Source organism: Pantherophis guttatus, chromosome 4 (genome assembly GCF_059756535.1).
Source record: "Pantherophis guttatus breed Tessera chromosome 4, ASM5975653v1, whole genome shotgun sequence".
NCBI lineage: Eukaryota > Metazoa > Chordata > Lepidosauria > Squamata > Colubridae > Pantherophis > Pantherophis guttatus.
The window spans coordinates 58489074-58509629 of record NC_142066.1 but is presented as its reverse complement, the minus strand read 5'-3'; the positions used below and the strand labels follow the sequence as shown (position 1 = coordinate 58509629).

The following is a 20556-nucleotide window of genomic DNA, read 5'->3' as shown; positions in this document are numbered from 1 at the left end:
GAAGATAGCTAGGCCCTATGCCATGGAGCGCTTTAAAGGTGATAACCAACACCTTGAAGCGCACCCGGAAGACCACCGGGAGCCAGTGCAGCTCGCACAGGAGTGGTATTACATGGAAGCACCATGCTGCTCCCCTCACTACCCGCGCTGCTGCGTTCTGGACCAGTTGGAGCCTCCGGGTGCTCTTCAAGGGGAGCCCCATGTAGAGAGCGTTGCAGTAGTCAAGGCGAGAGGTGACGAGGGCATGAGTGACTGTGCACAGGGAATCCCAATCAAGAAAGGGCCGCAACTGGCGAATCAGGCGAACCTGACAAAAGGTCCCCCTGGTTACAGCCGTCAGATGTTCCTCCAAGGACAGCTGCATATCCAGGAGGACTCCCAGATTGCGAGCCCTTTCTGTGGGGGCCAAAGACTCGCCCCCAATAGTCAATGATGGAGTCAACTGACTATATCGGGATGCCGGGAGCCACAGTCACTCAGTCTTGGAAGGGTTGAGCTTGAGCCTGTTCCTCCCCATCCAGATCCGCACAGCCTCCAGGCACTGGGACGTCACTTCAAGGGCATCGTTGGGGTGGCCTGGGGTGGAGATGTACAGCTGGGTGTCATCAGCGTACTGATGGTATCTCACCCCGAAGCCACGTATGATCTCGCCCAGCGGCTTCACATAAATGTTGAACAGAAGGGGCGAGAGGACCGATCCCTGTGGCACTCCACAGATGAGAGGCCTCGAGGTCGACCTCTGCCCCCCTGCCAACACAAACTGCGACCGGTCGGAGAGAAAGGAGGAGAACCACCGCAACACGGTGCCTCCCACCCCCAACTCTTCCAGCCGGTGCAGCATGATACCATGGTCAATGGTATCAAAAGCTGCTGAGAGATCTAACAGGACCAGAACAGAGGAACAACCCCTGTCCCGAGCCCTCCAGAGATCATCAACCAATGCGACCAATGCCGTTTCCGTGCTGTGCCCAGACTTGAAACCCGACTGGAACGGATCTAGATAAGATGTTTCCTCCAGGAATTGTGGAAACTGTCGCACGACCACACTCTCAACAACCTTCACCATGAAGTGAAGGTTGGAGACAGGACGGTAGTTGGCCAATATTGCCGGATCCAGGGACGGTTTCTTGAGGAGAGGCCTCACCACCGCCTCTTTCAAGGCAGCGGGGAAGTGACCCTCACTCAACGAAGCGTTGATAACACCCTGGAGCAGTCTCGTGTAACCTCCCAGGAAGCCAGTACCAACCAGGAGGGACACGGGTCCAGTAAACATGTGGCCGCACTAAGTCTCTCCAAAATCCTGTCCACATCATCGGGAGTCACAGCATCAAACTCCTCCCAGGTGACATTCTCAAGACTATTCCTCGTCACCCTGCCCTGATCTACCCAGTCAGAGTCCAAATCCCCCCGGATCTGAGCAATTTTGTCATACAGGTATTGTCCGAAATCCTCCGCCCTGCCTTCCAAGGGATCCTCCCGCACTCCCGGATGGAGCAGGGAGCAGGTCACCCTAAACAGGGCGGCCGGACGATTCTCTGATGATGCAATAGAGGCAGAAAAGTAATTAAACTTTGCCGTCTTTATCGCCACTAGGTAGGCCTTAATATGCGACCTTACCAGTGTTCGATCAGATTCAGCGAGACTGGCCCTCCAACCGCTCTCCAGGCGTCTTTTCCGGCGCTTCATTTCCCTCAGCTCCTCAGTAAACCAAGAAGCCACCCGGGATTGGCACCGGGTCAGAGGCTGCAAAGGCACGACTCGGTCCAAGACCCCACTAGCCGCCTGATCCCAGGCGGCTACCAGGTCCTCGGCCGAGTCAAGTGCTAGATCCTCAGGAAATGGCCCAAGCTCCATCTGGAACCTATCAGAATCCATCAGGCGCCTGGGGCAGACCCACCTAATTGGCTCCGCCTCCCTGCGGCGGGGTGTCGCGGTTCGAAGGTCCAGATGAAGGAGTGAGTGATCTGACCATGACAAGGGTTTCATGTCTATATCCCCTATAACAAGACCACTCAACCACTGGCCAGAGACAAAAATCAAGTCCAGTGTGTGTCCCCCCTCTATGAGTGGGGCCATGAACTAACTGGGTCAGGTCCATGGCCGTCATGGAAGCCATGAACTCCCGAGCCACCTCCGACGTTTCACCAATGGACGGCAAGTTGAAATCACCCATGACCATAAGCCTGGGTGTATCAACTGCCACCGTGGCTATCACATCGAGTAGCTCAGGCAGGGCCATTGCCATGCGGCAGGGAGCCAGGTACGCTAGCAACAAGCCCATCTGAACCCCATGACCCCATCTCACAAAGAGAGACTCACACCCGGCAATCTGTGGCACAGTGGTCTCCCTCGGACCTAGATCTTCTTTAATAATAGCCAACTGCCCCGGGCATGTTGGATGATGACGATGTTAGGAAATGGGAATGGTATGGTGATAAGTGTCTGGAGGAATTTGTGAAAACGTTTGAACAGCCTAAGTTTAAAGGATCTACATTCATCGGTCACAACTCCAAGAGTTATGATGGATACCTAATCCTCAAGCAGCTGATTCATCAAAAGGTGAAGGTGGAATTGTTAACTCAGGGGGGTAAACTGTTATGCATAACCCTACCAATCTTTCATATACGTTTAATTGACAGACTTTCTTTTTTACCCAGGAAACTGAGTAAAATGCCTAAAGAGATGGGCTTTCAAGGATGCAAGGGGTATTTTCCACATTTGTTCAATACTGCAGAGTATCAAGATTATGTGGGCCCGTTGCCGGATGCCAAGTATTATAGTCCTGAAACCATGATGCCCGGTGAGAGAGAGGAATTTGAGAAATGGCATGCTGCTAATGAAGGTACAGCATTTAACCTCAAAAAGGACCTTGCTTGCTACTGCAAGGTACTGAGGGAGGCCTGTAATAGATTTAGGGAGCTATTCTGCTTGCTCTGTACAATGCTGTATATAGCACATACTGAGAAGATCAACATCCAACATGCTCTGCAAGGCGGTGAAAAGCAAGTAGGTACTTACTTTTTGGATGGGTTTGCTATCATAAACAGTGTCCCCACCACTTTTGAATTTTATGGTTGATTTTTTCATGGATGCCCTATATGCCACAAGGCCCAAGACTTCAACAGTCTGCTTGATTCAATCTATGGCCTGTTGTACTCATGCACTAGGACAAGAAAATACCTGAAGAGTGTAGGGTATGTAGTATGCTTCATCTGGGAACATGAGTGGAATGATATGTTGAATAACAATGATGGTTTGAAACATTTTCTAGCAGATAGTAATCTTCCAATCCCTTTGAGTTCCAGAGATGCATTTTTGGGGGGTCGAACAAATGCTACATGTCTGTACTATAAACCAAAGCAGGGGAAACAAATTTTATATTATGATTTTACAAGCTATTTTTTTGTTCCCTTTGTGAACAAGAACAAGGACATCCGGAAATAATATACCAAAACTTTGGGGATATAAAACAGTACTTTGGATTTGCTAAAGTTAAAGTGTACCTACCAAGGGGTCTCTACTTTCCGATACTGCCACATAAGTTAGGTGGAATCTGAGAGTCCATCAGGTTTTTTTTTGCATACTCCAAGCGGGTTTTCATGTGTTTTGCAGTAAGGAGAGTTTTCCATCTAGCCACTCTGCCATAAAGTTCAGACTGGTGGAGGGCTGCAGTGATGGTTGTCCTTCTGGAACTCTGTCCCACCTGCATACAGGATCTCTGGAGCTCAATTAGAGTTTTGATTACCTCTCTTAGTAAGGCCTTTCTTCCAATTGCTCAGTTTGACCAGGTGACCAGTTCTTGGAAGAATCCTGGTTATGCCACTAAGAGCCTTGGTGGTGCAGCAGACTAAAGTGCTGTTTAAGTAGCACCAGCTGCCTGCAATTACAGCAAGTTCAAATCTCACCAGGCTCAAGGTTGACTCAGCCTTCCATCCTTTCGAAGTAGGTAAAATGAGGACCCAGATTGTGGGGGCAATAAGCTGATTTTGTATAAAAAAGAACACTGGTTAGGGGGGGCCGAAAGCCCTACTAAGCAGGTATATACAAAGTATGAAGGCTATTGCTTAACGCATTGTAAACCGCCCTGAGTCTCCGGAGAAGGGCGGCATATAAATCGAACAAATTAATTAATTAATTAATTAGATAATTATGGAGGCCACTGTGCTTTTAGGAATCTTCAGTGCAGCAGAAATGTTATTGTAACCTTCCCCAGATCTGTGCCTTGCAATAATCCTGTCTCTGAGCTCTGCAGGCAGTGAGTCTCCGGAGAAGGGCGGCATATAAATCGAACAAATTAATTAATTAATTAATTAATTAATTAATTAGATAATTATGGAGGCCACTGTGCTTTTAGGAATCTTCAGTGCAGCAGAAATGTTATTGTAACCTTCCCCAGATCTGTGCCTTGCAATAATCCTGTCTCTGAGCTCTGCAGGCAGTTCCTCTGACCTCACTGCTTTTGCTCTACTACAGTATGCATGGTCAGCTGTGAGGCCTTCTATAGAGAGATATCCAAATCCTTTCCAAATTTTGTCCAATCAATTTAATTTACCACAGCTTCTAATCAAGGTGTAAAAACATGTCAGCAATGATCAAGAGAACTGGTAGGCAAATGAGCTAAATTTCAAGTGTTGTTGCAAAAGGTCTGAATATTTATGCCAATGTGATATTTCTGTTTTTTCTTTTTAATAAATTTAAAGACATTCCTAAAATTCTGTTTTTACTTCGTCATTAATTTCAACAACTATAGAATCAAGCTGCAGCATAACAAAATTGTCAAAAGTGAAGGAGCTCTGAATATTTTCTGAATGCACTGTATATACTGTAGCATAAATGACAGCTCTTAAACAGAACTCCTTCAATGCCAGTTTCCAGATAGCATCAAAAGCACCAAATCACAGAGTTGTCTTTCTGAACCAAGGCCAATTTTATTTATTTCATTTATATCCTATGTTTTCTTTAACAGCTCCAAGTGATCTATATCATTTTTCCCTCCCATGTTGTCATCACATATGGTACATTAGACACAAAAATACAGATAGTCCTTGACCTACAAATGTTCATTTAGTGACCATTTGAAGCTACAATGGCACTGAGAAAAATGACTTATGACCATTTTTAACACTCCGTAGTCATGTGATCAAAATTCAGACATTTGGCAACTGACTCATATTTATGACAGTTGCACTGTCCAGGAGTCATGTGATCAACTTTGCAATATTCTTTGATTCTTTGGACTTCAGTAAATGAGCTTCATCTTCTCAAATAAGACCAGAAGGTCTTTTGATTAAATTGATTGAGTGGCAAGACTAGTAGCCTTGATATTAAGGTAAAAACAACACAAGTTAGCTTCAAATGTTTGAACAAATTTGCTAGGATTTCTTACACAAATGGCATTTCAAGTGCTGGCATTTCTTACATTATGTCAATTTTAGAGTTTAATTTCTAGAAATCTGTCACTTTTTAAACTAGTTAATAGTGTGTAAAGCAACTATAAATTAATTTCAGAATAGCAAATTTTGCATCACCTTTTCAAATAAGGTCAGATAAAGAAGTGGTATGCTGTGCTATTCTTGCAAAAAAAATGTTCAAAGAAATTATCATGTTTTCAGAGAGAAATGTTGTGATTGCTGAGTTTTATTTGTTGTGTGAGCAAGAAAAGATATCATGGGGGAAGTAAGAAACCCTTCTCTAGTTACCCTACACAGTGATACGGGTTTCTGAAAGGATTATAAGTCAAGAACCTTTCTAAGTACTGCGATGTTGTTACAGCTAAATCAAAGGTAACTTGCAAAAAAAAAAAAACCCCAAAAAAACTGTCAACAGGTGAGGAAAAGAACAGGCCAAATATGGAGTTATGCATCAGGTAATAGATACAAAGTTATTACAGCTGAAAGGTTTAGGTAAAAAAGGAAACCTAATCTCATTGGTTTCTTTAGTTTTGGTGGGACAGTTGCTGAAACATTTAGGAGAAGAACTGGACACACTGGCTGACAGATTGATATGGTTGAAATGATAGCAGAAAGATAAGGATCTGTGGGTGCCTTTTTATGAATAACCCTCACAGCCATCAAATAACATCTTACAAGGAACATAATTTCCATGGCTAAGATAAGTGGTTTATAAGGGAGTAGCACCTGATTTAACAATATTTTTGCTATGGTTGTTAAAACTAATCACTGCAGTTGTTAAGTAAATTGTGCAGGCATTAAACGAATCTGGCTTCTCCCGTTGACTTTGCTTATCAGTAGCCAAATGGGAAGGTTGCAAATCGGGGTCTCATGACTCCAAGATACTGCAATCATCATAAATACACGATGGTTGCCAAGTACATGAATTTGGGTCATGTGACCAAGGGGATGTTGGGACAATTGAAAGGCCTGGTTGTGAGTCAATTTTTTCAGTATCATTGTTAAGTTGTAACTGCTGCTAAATGAATGATTATAAGTTGAGGACTATGTATGTGTGTGCATATATACACAGAGAGAAAGAGATAGTATTGAACCTTCCCCCCCAAAAAATTCTTAACAAGGATTTCACTTCTGGGAAATTCATATGGAGGGTGTTTTTAAATATATTGTTTTATCTCATGTTCTTTTTTCAACCATCAATGAGACTTTTCATTTGCTTTCAGCCTTCAATATTAAAAGAATCACTTCCAACCTTTAGCATTTGAAATATAACTCCTCTGCTCTGTGTTATCTCCATTAGTGACTAGAGGCTTGTTGGAAACTATGGCCAGATAGGAACAAGATTTCTTGAAGCCATGGCCACTTAGGAACATGGTTTCTTGGAAACTATGGCCACTCCATTCAAATGTGAATGAGATTGATCAGGTACTCTAAAATTACTAAGATAATACAATTGTGACCATTTATTAAACAATATACTATATAAATAGTAAATATTACAATTGTCAATGTTGGACCCTTAACTTTTTTTTAAAAACTGAAACTTATGTATCACTTATATTGTTATTGCCAAGGGATTGGCAAATATAGTAAGGAGAATCCAGTTGACTCCACTATAATGTGAAGATTGTATATATTTAACTCATTTGATATCTATTATTAAACTGATATTAACAATACTGGATTAAAATTAAGTTAGAAATAAAATTGTCTGTCTAGTCCTTAGTAGTTCTTATCAATAAACAAAAGCAACCAATTTCAATAAATTTGGATCAGCCTGCACATATGTTGTGTAGGATAAACATCTGTTTTATTTTATAATACATACAATTAAGATGTTTTTAAAATATACTAAGTATAAAACATAAACCACTGCAAGGAAAACTTGGATTTACAAATGTTATCAATATCAATAAGAGTCTATTTATTCCTATTTATTCCAGGAATAAGAACATTCCAGTTCTTATCCAATTTTGTTACTGAAAATGTTTAGGAATAGGCCATTAGAAGTCCATCACGACCAATAAATTCAAGGTTGAGCGATCAGATAGATTTATAGAAGGCAGCATAAGGCTAGAGTGCACCTGGAAGCTATTATTCCCTGAGCAGTTTTGGGTGGCAAGTATGTCATATGTGAGCAGACTATGGTTTAACACACCACATATAATATCCTCGTTTACTCTGCAGATGCTCTGATTTCGAACTTTGAAAGGCGCCGCTAATTTCTACTCCAGTCTCCTCCTTGCCCTTCTTGCAACGCCCGAAAAATACCTCCAGGCGGCTCAGGGTGAATGACGAAACGGGAACCGGCGCTGAGCCCGTTTGCCGGAACAGAGCGACGGAAATGAGCGCGGCCAGGGGCTTTCTGTCCCCGTTTTGCTCACCTAGCAAAAGTCCTGTATCAGAGCACCGGCGGCCTCGGGCAATGCCCGCCAGCGACGTTCTCGGAGGCTGCCACTGCAGAGAAAGCGGCTCCTTACTTTAGAGCAGCGCTCTAAAACGTCCTTTGTTTACTTCGGATCCCCCGTCCTATCCTTTTCAGGGCAGGTATTTTGTATATGTGACAATTTTTTTTTTAATTTACCGACCCAAAGAGGAGATCAAAGGAAAATATTCAAACAAGGATAGTGGCGATTTGGAAGTTGTAAACCTTGTCAATAAAAGCGGCGAGGGAGTACGGCACGTGGATCCCTCCCGCACGTGTTGTGTTTATCCTGGCCCGCGTCCGCGCTTTCCTTCTGCTCGGGAAATATTCACAATTCCATTTATCATTTTTAACACGCACAGATTTCCCGTCTTTAACTGGAAATCAGTCGATTGTTTAAATAGAAATTATTTTTTCTTGTAGCTATCCATATTTATACAGTAAAGACATTGTTCACAGAACTAGATTGTAGACTTTAAAGTCAGCTGTTCAAAGGAAGGTAATTTTAGGTCGGAGCAATATTATATGTTTCCTAATACCGCAATGAAGTATGCATACTGTTCCCTTAAGATATGGTCTCTCTCTTTTCGGATCTGTAAAGAAATACCTTTCAATTAGATATTCTTAAAAATTTTCAGGTGGCTTTGGGGAAAAAAAAGTATTCTGTCAATTTTTTTAACATTTCAGCACTGGAACATTCTCACAGAAATAGAGGGTGGATCTGAAAGAAAAGCCATTTGACAATCTAACTTTCCCCCAAAGTGACTGGTTCTTCAACCCTCAGGGGAAACAGTGGCATAGCTAAAATTTCTTTATTTGAAAGACTTTCAAGACTTTCCATTTTTAACCAATATAATGGTATAATTTTTGTCTGGATTATATGTTTATATCAATGCCAAAAATGATAGAAGTAGAAATTTCACTCTAGCCATAAAATGTGTTTCCAAATCAATGCATAAACTGGTCATTATCATTTCTTGCAAATAAGTTCCGCTATAATTTATTGACAAGTAATGAGGTATGAAAAGGCTTCTAATAATGCCCAGTAGCAATGCTAATCTGTACAGCAAAAATAACAAAATGATATTGAAATGCTGAAACTAAGATATTTTTATTCAGTAAATACTTTAGCAGAAATTCCAGAATGAACTATGTCCTTAATGTTCCTTAAACATTTAGCAAGTAAGGAACACTAAACTGATTGCCTATATTCTAAATTAATCTAAGCATTTTTGTTTATTGATTCAGCACAATACAATCAATAGGTTTTTTTTATTTTCAGCACATCTTTTGACTACAATCTATCACCCAGAATAACTGAAAATAAGGAGAACTAATTGAATATAGATGCATATGTGTATCCTCATGATTCAGCCAAGGGAATATTATTATGATATAAAAGTATTTTTTGTGTTTGATCCATTATAAGATTTCATTGTATAATTTTCTACTTAGTGAAAAGTGAAATATTTTATTACTTTAGAAGAAATGTTACTGCAGTCAGTAGAGTTGTTTCCTTTTGTATATATTTGTCTAGATATCACCATTATATGTAATTTATTTCATATGTTAACGGCAGGACCTTGAAGGAAGTTCATTACTGGAGGGTGAATCCTGGCAATCAAGGGCAACAAATAAGTACAGTGACATAATAGTAGCAGTTCTGCTTGTTAAAGGAATTGTTTTCAATCACAGTATGAACTTCAAACTGTAAAATCCCTCTCAAAAACTTGTAGTTGATTTTGAACTTTCTCATTTTTTTAAAAGGGGGAAATAGGAATGCTCTTTTGAAATAAGATGAAGAATAACAGAGGGAGGGAAAGATGAGTTTGCTTTATCTTTTGCCAAAATAATTCTCATTTCACATTATATTCTGAGCCTGTTCTTCTAAAATATACAGTTTTCAATCACTACAGTCTTTCATCACAAGACTGAATATATACATTCCATAAACAATGTTGACCAAACTGAATGGCTCACCAGTGCCCCTTTATTCACTCTTTTGTTGATTTAAGCAAGAGAGACCAGGATTTTTTCTCCTAAATAAATAAAAATAAATAAAGAGTAATTTTTTTTCTCCTCCTCCAGAAGTTTTGCAATTTATCAGCAGATGCCTAAACTATAGGTGTAATCCTGGGTGTTTCTTGGAAGTCCTCTTTAAATCAGTCAAGACTCATTCTCGATGAAAAGCACAGCCTAACATTTCAAAGGTGTCCCTGAGATGGGATTCTCCCAATCCCCACTTCAGAAGGTAAACTCACAGAAAGAAAGGGCGGGGTTGTATCTTGCGTGCGCTTTTTTGGACTTGGTCCCCTCAACTTCCAGGCAATGAGACAAAAAGGAGGGGCGGACGACGGCTCTTCGGGTGGTGGGCGGGGGGGGGGGGTTACTTCGGTCGGACGTTGCCAAACCTTGCGGTCGACCCCCGATCGGCTATTTGAAGAGCCACTCCTCTTCCCCCTTCTAGGTTGAGCCAGCCGAGAGCCAAGGCAGGGAAGCCGGGCAGTGCTACTCGGCGCAAGAAGGGGGAAGAGGGCGGGAGAGGGGCTCCCCGGGAAAGCAAAATTCTGGGCGGGGATTGGACACCTGAGCGCACCTTTCTATTCCTCAGATTCCTCGTCGACTGGGCGATGAGCGCCAGCGATTCTCCGCCACCAGCGCAGTCAGTTTCCCGTTCGTCCCAGACGGCTGCCGGTAGCCCTTTGGCTCCGTGGTCTCGCAGCGGCCGCGAGGAGCCTGCAATGGCCGTCTACTGCAGCGAAGCCTTTAGCGTCTACCCGCAGACAGCCACCGCCACTGCGGGCCCCTCGGGGCAGAGGCCTTCCGCCGCGACCTATGCGCTTGGCGACTATGGGGCACCGCCGGGAGCAGCAGGGTACCTATGGGGCGTGAGTAGCGCTGGGCCGTACGTGCAAAGTACCGGCGGCGGCGGCGGCAGTAGCGGGAGCTCGGGCGCGTCCTTTTTGCCCTACGGCTGCCCTCCGAGGGCCGTCGGGGGGCCGCAGATCTTGGCTTCGCCAGGGTCTGCGTCTGGCTCAGGCTCAACAACCGAGCTGGGCTGGCTTAGCCTGGCTAGCCAAGAGGAACTGCTACGCCTGGTGCGACCGCCGTACTCTTACTCGGCACTCATCGCCATGGCCATCCAGAGCGCTCCGGAGCGCAAACTGACGCTCAGCCACATCTACCAGTACGTGGCCGAGAACTTCCCCTTCTACAAGCGCAGCAAGGCCGGCTGGCAGAACTCCATCCGCCACAATCTCAGCCTCAACGACTGCTTCCGCAAAGTGCCGCGAGACGAGGACGATCCCGGTGCGTGTCTCCTCTCTCTTGGGCCGGGGTAGTATGTGTGCGTGCAGACGGCGGGCGTAAAGCAGATTCCTGATCCCCCAGAGGGGATGCGGAATTATTCCGCTTTCTTTTTAGCCGCCGCGATGCCATCTGGGCTGGTCCTCCACACTCCCCAGCAGTATCTGACCCGTTGCAGCCGCTCCCAATGCTAGACAGATGAACTTGGATGCAGGTAGCGATAATTAAATATCGTTCAAGCTTATCAGCTTCCAGCTCAGGCTACGCTGCTATCTGTTTTTTTACCAGTCCAGCCCCCTTAGATCAAGCAGGTGTTTCTCCCAATTAAATTAGCTCACGATCATCAAATCACTTTTCTTCGGAGGTAAGTTCTGCTATAAAATCAATTGAACTCAGCGGCCATCGTTTCTGAATAGATGTGCCTAGGACTGAGCTACTTGGATTTTTTTCTCAGATGATCCATGCTAAATAGTGCCAGCATCACCACCTTTAAAACATTCCTAATTGCCCTAGCATACTTTGTATGAGATTGCCAAATTGAAATATAGAGCCGTTTAGTAAGACTTCCAACCTGTTGCAGTGATCCATCATTATTTTGGATTAATTAAAAACATAGGAAATCAAGATTTGTGTGTGGTATGTATTCAGCACTCCCACTGTACATGTCTTAGAGCTAGTTCTAATTTACTGAAATTGAGGTCACTTCAGTCTTGGAAGGGACTTTTTTTCAGTTCAAATGAACTGGTTCCAGATATTTAACATCACTCTGGTCTAAGACTGTAATAATAAATCGTTGTTGTTAAAATCACTCTCATTCTTCTGCATGTTACTGAAAAACATGAATTATTTCTGCCATTCACATACACCTGCACTGGATGTATTTGGATCCAGTGCAGGTGTATGTGCAATCTTTGCAAAATAACACTAGATATGTAGACTCAGATATAAGAATGTAGAATCAAATGCAAACTTGAACATTTTCTTTCTAAGTACTGAAATGTCTGCTATGAACTATCTTTGCATCTCGAGCCCTATGGGAATGTAAGAGGCTATTTATACTTTTTGCCTGTTTTCAGTTTTAAATTTTTAGATTCACAGCAGAAGAAAATGCCTATTTTAAAATATAATTGGCACATGGACATGCAGGAATTAATTGTTAATTGGCATTGATTAAAAAAACATGAGTTTTACTGTACCCATGTCACAAGCTTCTAGGGAAGATACTGGGATAAAGATTGTGTCCTAGATAATCATTCATTCTCTGATTGTTCTTTTACTATAAAATAAGAAGCTTGCAATTAGATATAAATTAGGAACCTTCTTAACACTCCCAACCATTTATGCAAAAGCATAAAAGTGGATTCCTCCCCCAGGTTTTTCCATCGATGTCCCCTAAAAAAAACCCCACAGGTTGTCCCAAAGGTGCTTTTCCAAAAGACAACTGGACTTTCTTGGTTTTTTTTTTCTTTGAAAATGTTTTTGTCTGAAAATGTTTTTGTTTGAAAATGTTTTTCTTCTCATCCAAGAAGCTTCTTTAGTTCTGATATGCAGGTGCCTACTTTTGCCTGTTGACTCTGAAAAGTTGTTATTCAGTTTCCTTCACTGAGGCTACATCCACAGAAGATGAGTCTCAAAGAGCCACTTTGTTCTATTACAGCTGTAAGCTGTATGTACAGCTATTTTATGTTGTACAGTCACTCTCTCATTGCATTTCCTCAACCCCAGGTTTCTACACATTAACCTGTTGCTTCTAAATTATTAGTGAGAATCAGTTTGAACCAAATTAGATATGACACTATTCTTGCATTTAGATGGGTTTGTAGAGTCAATTACAAACGGTAGAGAGTAGGGAGAATGTTTTCATCTTTTGCTCTTGTCCATACATTCCACTATTCTTATTTACAAAAGATACCTGTGCAATTGCTTTCTTATTTAGCCCTGAATCCTTGGATTTTTCTGAGGATCTCCAGAAGCTTATTGGAGCTTCTTCAGAAATTCAGCAGTGGTATGTAAGTTTCTTTGGAAGATGTTGCTTTCCATGACCAATATTCCCTTGTGATACATGTCTGGAAAGAGCTATAAAGTAAAATAAAGTAAAGTGGAAAGAGTTGCTATGTCCATTCCACTTCATAGTCTCACAGCCAAATTACCGGTATATGTAATCAGAACAACTGCACTTCTGAGTGTTTTCTGCATCAAGTACAGAAATTATCTCTGTGTGTGTTTGTTGGAACAAAACTAGGAGAAATGTACCAGGCTGACAGATAATTGGAACCTTAGAAAATGGGGGAGAGAGTTATCTATGTGCTCCTTTTCATCAAAAATAAAACAGAAATATTCTTTTTGTTATGGATCAGAAAGATAGTTAGCTTCTCCTCTGTGCTTAGGTTTGACCCTCTGTTATATTCTTTTAATTATTTTGTTAATAGTAAAATAATAAACCATCATAATCTTGAGTTATATTGAGGCCTAACAGATCAGTCTGGTACACTAGGTGTGAATTTTGGATCCTAGGCAGAAAACACCAGCATATATTTTTCAGGGGTTTCTGGCCATGAAGTCGGGATAGAAACCTATATTCTACAATTCATCTAGTGCTGCTGACAGAGCAAAAAGAATCAAATGCCTATAAAGCAAGGACATATATGCCTATAAAACTTTTAAGAACCTATAATATGTGGGGACTTGTGCTGAAAGATGTGACTCTGGCATATTCAGCCGAGAACTGATCTGAATGATGGAAAGGAAAAATTATGACTTCTGCCTATATGTCTTACATAAAACTAATTTGAAAACTAATCCCGTTATTTTGCTTGAAATTATGTTCACATTTGTCTGCAGTAAAACTGGAAGCTTCTTTCAGAAATTGTTAGATCATTAAAGTTCCTGTATCCCATTTGGTAAAGGGGTGTAAAATAGAGGCAGCACAGATTGACAGAATTCAAAAGAGTATTTGGAATAGATATGGCTATTACAATGGGGAAAGATTCCTGCCATATACTAAGTCAAAATTCAACCTCTACACATCCCATAGCTCATAAGAAGAGGAAAGCCAAAGAACTGAAAGACCCTGTACCATCCATAGGTGACATCTCCAAAACCTAGGACTTGAATCCCAATTTTAATATTGTCTTCTATGATTAAAAAAAAGCTTTCTCCCTGTTTCTGAAACAAAGTATGTGTTTGTTACAACTCATCCAGATAGCTTAACAAGCATTATACATTGAAATATTATACAAAGAAATTCTATAACCCTTTCTTTCTGGTGTGTGTGTGTGTGTGTGTGTGTGTGTGTGTGTGTGTGTGTGTGAATGAGGCAGTTTTGTGGGAAAATAGACTTGCATTCCCAGAGGGCTGCAGTAATTGTTAAAATATTTCATTTATTTTTGAAAAACAAAGCATATTTACCATATGTTTCTTTGAGGGATAAAGTATGTTGAAAGTTATGTTTCTCTCCCTAAGTAGCAGATGCTTTGAAATTTACTTATGAATTTAGTTTCCAGCCCCAAAGTGGATCTTTTGATTAGGTGATTATTAGAAAGAGTAGTTACAAACAAAGGAAAATTTGCTAATTCCACAGCATTACACTGAATTATGGGGATATTTGAATTCTTGCATAATCAAAGCTATCATCTGAATTAATACTGAATTTATCATTGGGGTTTGTTTTCAAAATTAAAGCATCTTGCTCCCAGCTTCATTTAGTATATAGATGTTTAGGGGTGTTGTCTGTTGTAAGTGATATGACTCTTCTTTTTTGCTTTTTGAATTTTGTATCTGCAAGAAAAGAAAGGAGTCAGAAACACATTAATGATGCTGTTTAATCTTCTCATAAAATGCCACACATAAAGATGAATAACTCATAATTAACAAACAATCGGTTCAACAAAATCCAGTGGTTACTGGTAGAGAAAATGAAACCTTTTATATGTCAGGCTCAGATTACTTGGATCCTTCTGTAAATGTCAAGCCATTGTTAAAACAGGAGAGAAAGCTGAGCAGAAGCATTTGTAATGCAAAGGAGTTCTGCAATGTAGTTTTTCCTGCCAGGCCACAAACTAATGAAAACAAAAAACATATAAACTTCCACATGTGAGAATGTTAAAGATGCTGTTGTTTAATGGTGGCATTGAATTTTTGTCTTCTCTAAATAATTCCCCACAGGAATTACCTCAGGTTTAACCAGAAAAAAAGTGGGAAACGAGGAAAGAGTTAAGCAATTGATTACTACTTCTTCAACACTTCGCATATTGAGGGCAAAGTTGCTGTTGCCAAGGGGCAGGCAGATTTTTTAATAGCCAGGGACTATACTTCTCCCTCTTATTTTAGATGGATTGGAGGGTGAGAGGAAGATGTAATCACATCACAGCAGAATTTTTTTTAATGTTGTCTCCCCGCCCCCAGTTTTTATGGGCATTAGTAGCAGTGGGCAAGTCATGTAAGGTTTTTTTGAAACCAGAAACACTGACCTGTGGTATGAACCCATGGATATTTGAAAGCAACAAGACTGGTGTCATCTGTAGCTTTGCTTGTTCTTGATCTTGTGCAACTTCAGGGGCAGCATTTGAGTTCAGAAATTATATGCTGCAATACATGAATTCCAGAATTCCAAGGCAAATGCACTACTTAATTTGGTTTCTACTTAAGTTGTGCATATGGAGCAAAATTTTGGCCAGGAAAAAGAAAACACTTCTGAAAACATTCTGAAAACTAGTGTTGCATTCATGGTGTTAAAATGGCAATTAAAAATTAGCATGAGGATATGTGGGTGTGTACATGCATATTCATACGAAGGGTTTTTGAATAATATGAATACAGATGCGATGAATTATTCTGGCTATAACTTGGATTAATTTATAGCTAAATGTTGAGGTGTGCCTAGATCAGTGATGGCTAACCTTTTTGCTGTTGTGTGCCAAAAGCGGGGGGAAAGTGGGGGGATCGTGCATGTGCGTGCCCACACCCATAATTCAATGGCCACCCGTGCCCCGCCCTCCCATGCACGTGTGCATGCTCCCCCCGCTTCCCCCCCGCTTTTGGCACATGATGACACAGTGGGCCTGTTTTTCACTCTCCCCAGGCTCCAGAGGCTTTCTAGGAGCCTGAGGAGGGCAAAAACGGCCTTCCTCAACCACCCTGGAGGCCCTCTGGAGGCCGGAAACAGCCCATTTCCCGACTTCCGGTGCGCCTGGAAGGCCCGAAAATCAGCTGGCCAGCGGGCACATGTGTACTGAAGCTGCGCTAGGGTAATGCTCGTGTGCCTCAGATATGGCTCCGCGTGCCACCTGTGGCACCCGTGCCATAGGTTCGCCATCACAGGCCTAGATTATGAAGCATTTTCTCCCCATTCCATCCTTTTTATTGTATTATTATAAAAGTTAATAATTGTATTATTTCAATAAAGGGATGTTTATATAATATAACTAAAGATTGGCATTTTATTATTTATAGCCCATAGTATTGAAAACAGAAGGAAGGTAATTATAATTGATTAGTATTATAAGCATAAAATTATTTAGCTTTTTCCTCTAAAATTGAATATAGCATTAAGAAAACAACTGCTGTGATTCACATCATAGTATTTGTTATATGGTAACATTTTGATCTTATTTAATATAAACAAAGTTCTTATTGAATTGGATATGATTTTAGGAGAAATATACATTTGATGGTGAAGGGAGAAAATATTCAGATCACTTTCAATAAATGGTGTGCCCTAACTGACAGGATTTCAGATATCCTCAGTAACATTATGTCCTGAAATTAAATGCTAGCCTCCCTGTCATCTGTTCTTCCTGAAACTCTCTTTTGTAACTAGATCTAGAATGTATAATATAGGAAATAAAACACACACAGAGAGAGATATCTTCACATCAGCCTCCATTCCATACTATTTCCTGGTCAGACCTATATCCCTGTTTATCCCAAGTTTAGCATTTGAAACTCAGAGACAATCAACAAGGAGTGTAACCCGCAATAAATCTATGGATTAAGTTAGTACATGTAAGTAATGATAATAATTGTACAGTTTGATTATACATGGAAATTTCCAAAGGATTATTTCACATGCAAAGTTATATGACACTTTTCTCTTGCAAAACTTTAGCAACCTATTCTTCACAATTCATGTTTTTCAACACATACAATATACTTCTTTCCTTAGTGTGGTAATGTTCCACCTGTGCTGGGCTACAAATCCTAATACACCAGCCAGCTGCACTTCCCACCCTAAACTTTTCCACAGTTATCTGATCCACTCCTGCATGGCTGTGTGCATGCCTTGGGAGCTTCACCAATGTTCTAGGTTGAACTCCCTGGCATTCACCAAGAATATCCACAACTCTGAAATTTGCAATGCACAGTTGGCAATTATTCATTGCCACCAACTCATGAATCTTCCCATATAAAGAGGTCACAAATCCATATCTGGAGGTAACATAATCAAATCATTCAGGGTGTGGCCATACAGGCTGTGTAATGATTTCTATAGTCTTTAATTTCTTGGGAACCAGTATGCAGAGCAGCAAATGAGCCAGCTATTGTTCATTAAAGAAAGCACCCGCTATCCTTTGTCAATCTTTAGAGTAGCCACAATGGAAATTTGTTTAAAAAATTATTCCTTCTGGTTTTAACCGATGGTTCACATAGGGGAGACTGTAGCTTTGTGCATTGTAGGTATACAGTTTGGAACCAATTGTAAAAGATATATATTTACTTTTTCACTTTTAAAAATTGCAGCCAATGTAATATGGTTTGAGTTGTAATTATCGTTTTCTATATTTTCCCCACTTTCCCTTTGTTACGCAAAGAATCTGTTTTTAAGATTTAATATATTTTAGAGATTCTGCTTAGTACATAGACTGAATGAAGAAGCCCTACTCTTCATTGGTCTCCTCTTTTTCTAGAATTTGGGATTTCTTTCCTTTTTTATGGTTTCTCTCCTTTTGGGTACAGTATTTTGATCCAGCCATACAAAAGGAGCATTGATGTTTAAAGCTGGGGAGTATGGGATTGTGCTTGGGTTGGGAATGGATTCTTCTTTTCAAACTTTTTCTCTTATTCTTCAGGAAAGGGAAATTACTGGACCTTAGACCCAAACTGTGAGAAAATGTTTGACAATGGGAATTTCCGCCGCAAGCGCAAGAGACGTTCTGATCCCAGTGCCTCTGGAGTGGCACCTAGTGTTTCGACCTTGGGGACCCTGAAGACTCAGGAAGGGATCCCCATCGCTTTAGACCCTGCAAAGCCCTGCAGTGACAGCCCTCAGTCCTCAGTTCTGGAGCCAACAGCTTCTCTGAGGGACACCACAAAGAGCAGCTCTCCACCTGTGGTTGCTCCACCAACCCCAAGCTGCCTCAGCACCTTTTTTAGTGGCATGAACTCCCTCAGCAGTGGGCCTCGTCTTCCTGAACTGCAGCATCGAAGCCACCCTGCCGGCCCAATTAGGGGCAGCAGTTTCAACCAGGATCCTCCTTCGACAGAGCAGCTGCAACGAGTCTCGGGTCCGGCTGGCACCTACTATAGCCATTTCCATCCTAGCAGTGGAGGCCAGTCAGGACAGTACAATCATTTATACAACTTCACAGTAAACAGCCTCATTTATGCCCGGGAAGGCACTGAAGTATGAGGCTGATTGCCCTGACCTAGCAAGACAGACCAGAGAGCTTCTTCATTTTTCTAATTTTAAAACAAAAGTTTGCATCAAACGTCTGGAAGCCCCAGAAGCAGAAAAGGTTTTGGAAACCTGCTGTTTGAAAAACATTGTACAGTTTTCTGCTGTTTCTGCCTATTGTAAGGATGCAACATAATTTTGATTATTGAGGCTCTCTGGAAGGAGTGAGTTAGAAAAATTTCAGGGATTGAAACTAAATATATTAAAATAGTACATTACTTGCTGGTCACATTTCTTTAGTTTTTGAGCCATTGTTTATGGCACTATGGTGTAAAAGAAACAGAAAAGGTGATTTTATGAAGTCCCTTTATCAGTGTAAAAAAAAAACAACCTGAATGTTTTTGACAATGATAACTGATATGAAGCTTGTAGTAAATGCTACAGTATACTGTATTGCCAGTTGTTTGACAATCTACTAAAGTCCGGTTCACCAGTCTTCAGCCAGCCATCAAATTTAAATGATGAAATTTATTGAATCCCAGTTGCTTATAAACATTGTTTAAATTCAGTCTGGTAAATCACAGGTCTTAGATTAAAAACTGTAATACTGACATAGTTTAGTAATTAATGACAAAATTACTACGCACTTTTATACAAGAGATCAGTGTGAATCACTTCTTTTACGGTGAAGTTATTACTACTACATATATTTTCATGGAAACAAATTCCATGAAAATTGGTGCACCCAGGACAGATGTAAAGTCATTCAGTTCAGTTGGTTTGGGATTATATTATTTCAGATGTGGATGAGGGAAATCAAATATTTGATCCTCTGCCATATCAGAAACTTCCAGCAAAGAGAAAACTTCTTTGTCCCAATAAATCTTTTGTGTTGGGATGATTTTTTTCCTGTGTGAAGGGCACAACGTATGGCTTCTGAAAAATACCACATTCTGAACTGGTCGATTATATAACAGCAATTATATAAGTATGGAATATCTTCCTGGGAGCCTTCCTTTCCATACTACACGTGATTGCCTAGTTGCTAGGATTAAGAACTAATTTTTGTGAAAACATGAGTTTGATAGGGCTTTCTGCCAAAGACATACACTTTTAACCTTCCATTTTCAGCAGAACAAACATCTTGAATATTATTTTAAATACATGCTACTTTGTAATAGGCTACACTATGTATGCTTACATGTCTTTTTTTGTACATTATGAAATAATACTTATTTAAAATGTTTTTGGAAAGTTTGTATTTTTCTTTGATAGTTTATTAATAAATTTTTCAAGTTGTTACATTTTTACACATTTCTTCAACTTTTCCATTGTGTGTTTTTCTATTTCTAAATAGGATTTGGAAAAAACTCGATGGGCAGGTGGGTGGGTGGGTGGATGGATGGATGGATGGATGGATGGATGGATGGATAGATAGATAGATGATAGATAGATGGATAGAATAAATAAATAAATAGATTTAGAATACAGATTCTTTGTTATGGACTTGAAATGATTGAAATGAAACCACAATTGCAGTGCTCCCATTTTTTAATCAACCAATGCATTTTAGTGATTTACCATAGAAATAAGTCTCAAAATAGCACTGTCAGACTTTTTCATTCTGATTGGACAGTTTGTATGTATGATTTCTTCTTCTTATTGAATTGATAAAAAATCTGATGTCTCCAATCTCTGCATCATATCAAAAGTAGTTTGCATTTATCTAAATTAGTATCAATTGGAATTTTAATAAAAATGAATTCTGGGCTGGAGCAACTTACCTTTTCAATATGACAATT

At 40.7% G+C, this 20556-nt stretch overlaps 1 protein-coding gene across 1 annotated transcript; it reads left to right on the top strand.

Annotated features, from left to right (window-relative positions):
• Positions 1–8705: 8705 nt before the first annotated feature.
• On the top strand, positions 8706–20068 carry FOXI3 (forkhead box I3). The gene is made up of 2 exons (XM_087892252.1): positions 8706–11145; positions 18210–20068. Exons 1-2 carry the CDS (start codon positions 10467–10469, stop codon positions 18767–18769), a joined length of 1239 nt encoding a protein of 412 aa, XP_087748378.1. The 5' UTR covers positions 8706–10466; the 3' UTR covers positions 18770–20068.
• The last annotated feature ends 488 nt before the right edge of the window (positions 20069–20556 follow it).